Source organism: Sinocyclocheilus rhinocerous, unplaced genomic scaffold (genome assembly GCF_001515625.1).
Source record: "Sinocyclocheilus rhinocerous isolate Xijiao unplaced genomic scaffold, SAMN03320098_v1.1 scaffold304, whole genome shotgun sequence".
NCBI lineage: Eukaryota > Metazoa > Chordata > Actinopteri > Cypriniformes > Cyprinidae > Sinocyclocheilus > Sinocyclocheilus rhinocerous.
Genome location: NW_015659941.1, coordinates 296,448 through 306,953, shown reverse-complemented (window position 1 = coordinate 306,953; position 10,506 = coordinate 296,448). Strand labels below are relative to the sequence as shown.

At 32.2% G+C, this 10,506-nt stretch overlaps 1 protein-coding gene across 1 annotated transcript in view; it reads left to right on the top strand.

Annotated features, from left to right (window-relative positions):
- Positions 1-10,506, top strand: part of LOC107724571 (anaphase-promoting complex subunit 1-like) — a gene marked incomplete at its 5' end in the record, with an annotated part of 73,024 nt that overhangs the window by 28,708 nt on the left and 33,810 nt on the right. The window contains 4 exons of the mRNA XM_016533554.1: positions 1,016-1,194; positions 2,105-2,331; positions 4,872-4,990; positions 6,557-6,827. Coding sequence (XP_016389040.1) covers positions 1,016-1,194; positions 2,105-2,331; positions 4,872-4,990; positions 6,557-6,827 — 796 coding nt within the window. The remainder of the gene's footprint in view (positions 1-1,015; positions 1,195-2,104; positions 2,332-4,871; positions 4,991-6,556; positions 6,828-10,506) is intronic.

The following is a 10,506-nucleotide window of genomic DNA, read 5'->3' as shown; positions in this document are numbered from 1 at the left end:
GCGTTTCAAAAAGGCGGGGCATAGAGGAGAAACAATAATGTACAGTATGTGGAAAATAATGTGTTTTTTGAACTTTAAACCGCATAAACACATTTCATTACACCAAATACACAAAATAATGTTCTTTTTAGCAACATCATATGACCCCTTTAATGTATTTTTTCCTACAACTGGAGTACCTCGTTTGTGTTGTTCCTAATGAGGATTTACATAATTTTACACATTGCATATTTTAGCACAGAAGCCTGAAAGACTGTCTTGACTGTTGTCATATCTTAAGATTGTCTTTTTTTCAATTATTTATTTTTCTTTATTATTAAAAAAAACAAAAACTGTAGGCCTATTTTTTGTTGTGAATGTCCCAATTGAGGAACAGGATGTGAAAATTTAAGATAAATGTTCATGTTATATGTTTTGGTTGCATTTGTAAAGTTAATAAAAATGTAGATGGTTGTTTAAAATAGGTATATAATATAATAGTATCGATATATCGATCGATATTCTCCTGTATTGAATCGCATCAAAATCGTATCGCTGGGTATGAGAATCGATATCGTATCGTATCGTATCGTATCGTATCTTTCGTTCATTCGGATAAGCTAGATATAAACATGTAAACAGTTCTACTTAAATTTTACTTTGCATGATTATGTTGCTATGCTGTGACAGTAGTTTACCTGAAGGAGAAAGACAGAACAATTCAGTGCGTACTTCCATTTGGACCTGTTTCAGAAAACAACATAAGTAAAATGGAATTTGCATTCAAGTACATGTGTAAAGTATGTTTCAGACTTTATACTGGACTCACAATCCTACTAAAGCTCCTAAATTTCTATTAAATTTAGCTTTGAATGTAGACGTCTGGTCAAAATCCACCTGCTCAGATCCTGCAGCCTCTGTTGGTTTAGCTTAGTTTACATTAGATTAGATATATAAGATCTTATATCCTGTTACGGGATATGTGACTAAACACTATTTTGCATGCTTGTTTTTTGTTTGCTTTTTTACACCTCAGGATTTACACTGAAGGATCTGGAGTCGGTTCCATTTGGTGTGGCTCTGCCAATCAGAGACGCCATCTACCTGTGCAGAGAGCATCCCTGCTCTGATTGGTCTGAGGAGGTCTGCGCTCTGATTGGACGACAGGACCTGACCAGACAAGCTCACAAAGTGACCCTGGCCAATCGTAAATCGGTGAGAAAGTAAATCAGATGTAAAGAAACTAGATCTTGCTTTGCCATTTTAATTTTATTATTATTGGTTTATTATTATGAAAAGTGTTAATGTATTAGTATTAATGAGTACTAGTATTAATATTTTGAATTAGTTTTTATTTTTATATTTTCAGTTTTCATTCAAATTTTTGATTAATTTGTGCTTTTGTAATTTTAATTAGTTTTAGTGCTTTTTAAAAAAAAAAAATTCATGTAGCTTTATTTTTCAGTTTTAGTAATTTTAGTACTTCAGCTTCAAATTGTTTAAGGTCAAGTTTTTCATTTGATATTTTATTTTATTTCAGCTTTATTTCAGTTACCGAAAAGTATTTTTAATAATGCTCAACATAGATTTAGTTAACAATAGCAGCACTGTTTTTACTAGATAAAATGTAAATTATACTGTATTAAGACAATAGTAAAAGAATAAGTCATATAAGACAAAAAACATTTGACAAAAGGTGCCTGACTATTTTAACTGTTGCTTTCATTTTGATCGTGCTTCTAATGCTACTTATATTATTCATGTCTTCACACTTGCGTATTCATTATCATACAAAGTGTCAAATAGAAACCTAGGGCACTTAGCAGGGCTCAAAACAAATTTATAAAGCTATTTTTGCCTTTCTAAAAACAATGTTGAATTATTGTCTCCTGGATGGTGGCTTTGCTGAAAATAACTCCCGTCCCCAGTTAAAACAACTACTGTCTGAATAGAGCCGAAGACTTGAATATGGTATTTAAGACCAGTATTTTCTAGTGTAATTACTGTAATTCTGAATTGATGAAGTGAATGCTGCATTATAAAGTAATTATAAAAGAACTGAATTGTCCACACTCAAGGACAATGTAATTTCATTGTTCATTCAGTGTGTTTGTGTTTTCTCTAGACTGTGGGTCTGAATGTTATGCTTGAGCCACCAGTCACCAGTGAAGCCGACGAGGAGGAGGATGGTATGACAGACCTGCACCCAGAGGTGACGGGGCTGATCTGGAGTCAGGATCTGAGGGTGCAGGAGGTCCGCCGTCTGCTCCAGAGCTCCAGACCCATCCGGGTCAATGTGCCCCACCTGCCTGAAGTCAGTGACCATGAGTACATAGAGGAGAAGGAGAACAAGTGAGCATACTCTGTATTAAAACAAAATGTTCTTTATTGGCATCTATGGTTCCATTAAGAACCTTTAACATCCACGGAGCCTTTCTATTCCACAAATAGTTCTTTATAGTGGAAAAAGGTTCTTTAGATTAGGAGCAAGGCAAGGCAAGCTTATTTATATAGCACATTTCATACACAATGGTAATTCAAAGTGCTTTACATAAAAGGAAAGAAAATAATAATAACAATAAAACAAGGAATTTAAAAACTTTGAAAATGATTTAAAAATTGATTTAAGAGGTTTAAAATTAATTTAAAACAGTTATGAATAGAAAATGATTATACATCAAATATAGTGCAATCATTTCGGACGTTGCACAGTGCTCATTCAATAAATGCACAGCTAAACAGATGAGTTTTGAGTCTGCATTTAAATGTGACTAATGTTTTAGCACATCTGATCTCTTCTGGAAGCTGATTCCAACTGCGGGCGGCATAATAACTAAAACCGAACCCCCTTTGTTTTGTGTGAACCCTTGGTATTTCTAACTGACTCGATTCTTTATAGTGGAAAAAGGTTCTTTAGATTAGGAAAAAAAGGGTTCTTTTAGGAACTGTTCACCGAAAGGTTCTTTGGAGAGCCAAAGACAGCTCTTCTATAACTTTTACTCTTAAAAATAAAGGATCTTTATTGGCATCTATGGTTCCATGTAGAACCTTTAACATCCAAGGAACCTTTCTATTCCACAAAAGGTTCTTTATAGTGGAAAAGGGTTCTTTACATTAGGGAAAAAGGGTTCTTTTAGAAACTGTTCACAGGAAGGTTCTTTGGAGAACCAAAGACAGTTCTTCTATAAATTTCTATTCTTAAAACAAAATGTTCTTTATTGGCATCTATGGTTCCATTAAGAACCTTTAACATCCATGGAACCTTTCTATTCCACAAATAGTTCTTTATAGTGGAAAAAGGTTCTTTAGATTAGGAAAAAGGGGTTATTTTAGGAACTGTTCACAGAAAGGTTCTTTGGAGAGCCAAAGACAGTTCTTCTATAACTTTTACTCTTAAAAATAAAGGTTCTTTATTGGCATCTATGGTTCCATGTAGAACCTTTAACATCCAAAGAACCTAAGCACAAAAAATAATTTTAAATGTAAAGATTCCAAAAGGTTTTTTTTTTTTTCAGCGATGCCATTTGTGTTTAAAACACCAGTACAAATGGCCAAATACAGTAGTATATCTCCAAAATGTTGGCAAACTGTGGATTTAATGAAGCAAACCATTATCACATATTTTGGGAATGCCTACATATTCAAGAATACTGGAAAGAAATACAGGAGGCTCTTGAATATATTTTTTAGAAGAGACATACCTCTAGAAAGCAAATTGTTGTATTTTGGCTGTGTATATCCAGATATAGTAACAGCAGATAATAAATACCTGATGGGTGTGCTTTTGGCAGCCAGCAAGAAAGCAATCACACATAAATGGTTAAAACAAGAGAGACCAACTTTAGACTATTGGATAGATTTGACCATAGAGATTTATACGATGGAAAAAATCTCTTTTTTGGTTAATTTAAAGGATGCGTTTCTGGGAAACTGGAGGAAATGGGTTGAATATGTATCAGAAAGAAGGTCTGATTTTGTTGTTATAAATAAATAAAAGATGATCAATATATAGATAGATATATGTAATATAATATATGCTTGTGTGTGTATATGTACATGTTTGCGAATATGCATGTACTCTGTTTAATATCTATATACATAATGAAGGTCATTTGAGGTTATTCTGGATGGAATTGAATTAGGACACATGTTCTCACCCTGGATGTATGTAGTTTTTTTTTTATACATTTTATTTTAATGTTACTTTTCTTTGTAAAAAGGAAAGCAGGTTATACTTTGAAACGATTTAAAGGAGGTTGAGTATAATTTATAGTTAAAACATACTAGGTAATTGTACATGATTGTACAAGATACTCTATGGTTGCATTGAGCATTGTATGTAACTTGAAATATGCTACATGATTGCACTCAAATGAATGTTCACAATAAACAAAAAAAAAAAAAAGAAGAGCCATTTGTGGTTCCCCTAAAGAACCTCTCAGTAAACATTGCATAAAAGAACCGTTTTTTTCTTAGTTTGAAGAACATTGTAAAAATCTAAAGAACCTTTTTTTTTTTTTTTTACTATGAAGAGTCTTTTGTGCAATGAAAAGATTCCATGGATTTTCTGGAAAGATTCAATCAATGCCAATAAAAAAGCTTTATTTTTAAGAGTGTATGGTGGAAAAAAGTTCTTTATATTAGAAAAAAAAAAGATTTTTTTTTTAAATTGTAAAAGATTCTTCTGTGGCTTCGCTGCTAATAACTGCCCTTCATTTTTAAAAGTGTTGCTGCAAAAACCTGCTTTTTTAACCTTCCTATTTTTAAGAGTGTAGGTTTCTTCTAAGTGAAGAAAGTAAACACAAATATGCTGAAATGCGCCCTGTTCTTCTCTAAATCTGTGCCATTCTCTACACTTAAATTCAGCATTGCTCTTCTTATTTTTGTTGCAGGCTGCTGCAGTTGTGCCAGCGCACCATGGCTCTTCCGGTGGGACGGGGACTCTTCACTCTTTTCTCATACCACCCTGTGCCAACCGAACCACTCCCTGTGCCCAAACTCAACCTGACTGGTACTCTCATAAACCACCGCCCATGCTTTTGAAGTGTCCTAATGAATAGTTTTACAGGGCTACGAACTACGAAGTTTTTAAGAGCCCTGTTGAATTTTGTTTGGCAGTAACTGTGCCCAGACGTTGCAAACCTCCCACCATTCCCACCACAGCGTTATATCTTTCACTATCTTCAACAATTTCACGTCAGTTGAAAAGAAAACGTTTGCCCAGGACCCTTAGTGGTCTTTGCTGTTTTTTAAGGCAAGCATCACCATTGCTCATATATTGGGATTTGAACAACAAAAATATCATGCCGACTTCTGAATGGCCTTTTTCAAACTGGGCTACTAAGTAATGAAACAGAACACCCTAGCAACTGCGTAGCAACACTCTAGCGACCACACTCAAAAAAATATTCAAAAATGTAAGATTTATGTATTTGAATTGCGTATTTCCATTTTAACTAGTGCTGGGCAATGATTAATCACATCCAAAATAAACGTTTTTGTTTATTTAGTATGTGTGTGTACTGTGTATATTTATTATGTGTATATATAAAGATACACACATACAGTATACTGTTTATTTAGAAATATTTATATGTATTTACATTTATATTCATATAATTTATATTATATATAAATATATTTAATATATAAAAATAACATATTTTTCTTAAATATATACATGCATGTGTGTGTATTTATATATACATAATATATATATATACACAGTACATACACATATATTATGTACACAAACACTTTTATTTTGGATGCGGTTAATCACGATTAATCGTTGCCCAGCACTAATTTTAATATAAAAAAATATTAAACGTAATGCGAATCATATTTGTCAGTCATACATGAATGAACCAGGTAAGAAACAGGCAAGATTTCTGCACTCTATCTAGTGCATATTTACTATCTGCATCTGATTTTTGATTTGGTATTTCTTAAAAAGAAATCATGTTTTCAAAATGCATTTATCCAAATGGCTTAGAATCATAATAAATCTGATCATTATGAAAACAGATCAGTGTATTTGGTTAAACAGTATGAACATTGTGAAACTGTAGCTAGCTGTTGAACAAGCAATATTCAGTTATATAATGTTTGAGATTGAAACAAATGGGATTTATTGATGATGAATATATAAACGTGGTTATTGTGTTTTTAAAACAGACCCAGTTTTTTAGTTCTATGACTGACAAATTTGCATCACATTAATTTATGTAGTTAAAAACTGTGATCCAAATGGATGGAAATTTTATATGCAATTCAAATACATAAATCATAAATTTGAGCGTAATTATTTTTTTAAATGCACCCACAACACCCATGCATTGCAATTGCAAGTTTTGCATGGAAAGCACGGACATTTTCAGCAAGTTCATGCTTTATAGTATCATTTTTATTGAAAAACCTCTTCCTCTGTAATTTACTAGCTAAAGGGCACTAAATGCTGCCTTTTTATGTCTTTCCTCACTTTCCCACCATTTTCTTATTTTATGTGTTATTTTTGCTGAACCCAGCTAACAATGCAGCGTGAATAATGTCCCTTCTCTTTTGTCTTCTCCACCAGGCCGCGCTCCTCCCAGGAACACCATGGTGGATCTGAACAGCGGTAACATCGACGTGCCGCCCAACATGACCTGCTGGCCCAGCTTTCACAACGGTGTGGCGGCTGGTCTTAAGATCGCTCCTGCTTCTCAGGTGGAATCTGCCTGGATTGCGTACAACAAACCCAAAAGTGCTGACCTGGCCAACGAATATGCCGGTTTCCTCATGGCACTGGGACTCAACGGCCACCTCACTAAACTAGCAACACTTAACATCCATGACTACCTCACCAAGGTCAGTTACAGCCTCAGATGCGAGGTTTTGATGAATGTAGTGATTATGAACTTCAATAATTAGTTTTAGGTCTAGAAAGTGACCCTGTAGTCAATGAGGGCAAAAGGATATGATGTCACTCTCCATGGTCCAGTGATATTTCATTATTTATAATATAGTATTATATAATAATTATGTGTTAATAATTTTGTTAATATTTTGAATGAGCTTTTATTTTTATATTTCCATGTTTAAGTTCATTTTAATATAAATTCATTTCAGTTTTAGTGTTTTTGTCATTTTTATATTAAAATATATTTGAATGTTTATATATTTTTTTTAATATTAAAAATAGACGTAATTAATTTTTTCATTAGTTTTTTCCAGTTAGTGCTTACATATAGTTGCCAAGGTATCATTTCTAATTTTTTCATCTAAAAATTATAATTTAATTTATATCAGATTTCAACAAATACAAATGTTTTTAATAGTTTTAGTTGTAGTTAATAGTTTAATAGTTTTAGTTTTCACTAATAATCATATGAATGCATAGCACACACAAATATATATATATTTTAAATGCATTAATATGATTGCATTAATATGATTAATAGTCATATTAATGCATAACACAAACAAATATATAATTTTATTTCTTGTATATCATAAACCTATCATACATTTAATCATTTAATTTCATCATAATTTCAAAAATATTATAATTTAATTTATATCCACTTTATTTAAATTTAAATCATATGAATGCATAGCACACACAAATATATAATTTTTTATATGCATTAAGATGATTGCATTACTATGATTAATAGTCATATTAATGCATAACACAAACAAATATATAATTTTATTTATTGTATATCATAAACTTATCATACATTTAATCATTTAATTTCATCATAATTTCAAAAATATTATAATTTAATTTATATCCACTTTATTTAAATTTAAATCATATGAATGCATAGCACACACAAATATATAATTTTTTATATGCATTAATAATATCCACTTTATTTCAATTTGAAATGTTTTTAATAGTTTTAGTTAGTGATAATAACCCCGGGGTCCACAAAGAAAAGTAGACAACCACGTGAAACGACAACTTTTAAAATGTAAAGATACTACTTAGGCTGGCGTCTTTTCACAAATACTAGGCAAGCGTCTCGTAATTTATTTTACATATTGTACTACATACTAGTCTTTTCAGATGTTTTCTGTAATAAACACTGCATTTGCAAGCATATGACTGCAAGTGAGAAACAAAATCTAGTGTGACCACCTGTAAGACGTCGACAGACGTTTACTAAAAATGGCCCAGATAACCAATCCCATACAGCAGCATGTGACGAATCCAAACATTCATGTGTAGCTAACAGGATGATTAATCTTAGATTACGTGAGTCACCTGCGCTTATCTATAATGGAGATCTAGGTTGGAATCAGGAGTTTGCGGGCGATGTTAATTCTAGTGGTTATTCAGAGGAATAAAACCAGAGCAATTTAGCATAATGGCTTTTAATGGAATTGAGGAAGTTATTAAAAAAGTTAAGTTTCGCTTAATTAGAATTGGACGCTCAGTGATGAAGTGCACTGCAGAAGTAGGCTTGGAGTTGAATTTATTTCTACCTCCTGATGGACCTACAGTTCATAGAGGCTCTTCCTGAAAACCAGACCTCTCTTCCTCCTCCTCCTCCTCCTCGTAATTCTCTTATCTCGCCATTTTTAGCATCGGAGCTGTCAGGTTTGCATGTTTTCTGGGGTTTTTGCTCTCATCCTGTTGTTTTTCTCACATGAAAGGCAAACGTAGAGCTGAGTTTCATTCTGACAGTTCACAGGGCAGTAACGTGTGCTGCTCTCTCATTTCCAGTCAGGCCAGGCTTTGTTGATGCTTTCTGTGGTCGCTGAGCGTATCTGTAATCTATAAGCTATATCGAGGCTTTAGCTAGTTTGGTGTTTACACTGCCCGCTCTCACACTGAGCTCTGCGGCCGGGCTTTCTAGTCTCTGATAGTACTCCTGCCGATTTTACAAGAATCTGGTAGAAAAACATCCTGTTTTACTTCATGCACATGTAGAAATGAATGAATGAGTGAGTTTAATGAATGAATAAAGTGTTAATTGAGTCCCAAGGTCGCACATCTCTCTCTAAATCCATTCTGTGCTTGAATGGAGAGAGATTACTATTTGGACGTTTTGGTCAGATCATGAGATATGGACACACTGACTCTGCTTTAAAACCTGCCTGGCTCTATGCTGGCTACATAGGTGCACAGTGCTCTACATAGGCAGCAACACATAAATCTTTATGCAAAAAGCACAGACCTGACTCTACCGTGTTCCATGTTGCTAATCTAACTTGCAATATTTGGGACGACACTGTAGGATGCAGTTCGATGCTGCTAGTATATAATAAGTTTAGTATTCTCTCTGTTTAGCATTTAGCATTAGATTAGCATTCCATGATCTGGTAATAATCATATTAATGTATAGCACACACAAATATTGGTTAAACATTTTATTTTATATTTTATATCATGAATGATATACTTATATATTTATATATTTATTTGTATATTGTAAAGATTTATGTTTATATGAATATTTATAATCAGCATTTTGTTAGTCAACATATTTTTTAATAAATATAAAAATATCTTTATATAGGTATAATTATTTTTATTGTATTAAAATATTTATGTAATAAATAAATTATATTTATGTAATAAATATAAAAATGGTATCATATATAATTTTATTGTATTTTAATTTTATCATATCACAATATTTCTATTTATTTTTATATTGTTCATATACTAATCTATTTTTATAAAACTTTTATGTATTATAAAATGAATGAATATACTAATAATATATAAAAATGTTATGTGTATATATATATATATATATATATATATTACACACACACACACACACACTATATTGTTATATATAAATAGGATTATATACTTAATATATTATTTATAATAATAATAATAATATACATATAATTATTATTATTATTATTACTTTTATTTGGTCTTTTTTCTTATTTGGTCTATATTATAACATGAGCAATTTATGACATCAAGTTAAAGTTCATTTATTTATAAAGCACATTTAAAAACAGCCACAAGACTGACCAAAGTGCTGTACATTATAATCAAACCATAAACACATAAAACAGAAATAATAAAACATATGAATTTAAAACCAAAAGGAATGACAGATAAACATTCTAAAGACAGAGTAATAATCAAGACCATAATACAATGTAATAAGAACGGGATATTCGTAGGCCAGATCAAACAAGTGTGTTTTTAAAAGTGACTTAAAAATGGATAGGGAAGGTGCCACTCTATAATCTCAAGTGGCAGATTTTTCCATAACTGAGGCCCAACCACAGAAAAAGCTCGATCCCCTCTACGTTTAAGTCTGGACTGAGGAACTAAAAGGAGATTCTGATCACTGGATCTTAGACTTCTAGTGGGAGTATAAAAATGCTCTGAGAGATAACTAGGGGCTTGGTTATGTAAAGATTTATACACCAGTTAGAGAACTTTAAAAATCGATTCTAATGCCATTTCAAATTTTCCTTTCTCTTTGGAGTGTTGCAAGCTGTTCGTGCATAGATAAGATCCCTAAAGTTGCAAAGACTAAAGTCTCAAACCCAAAGAGATAT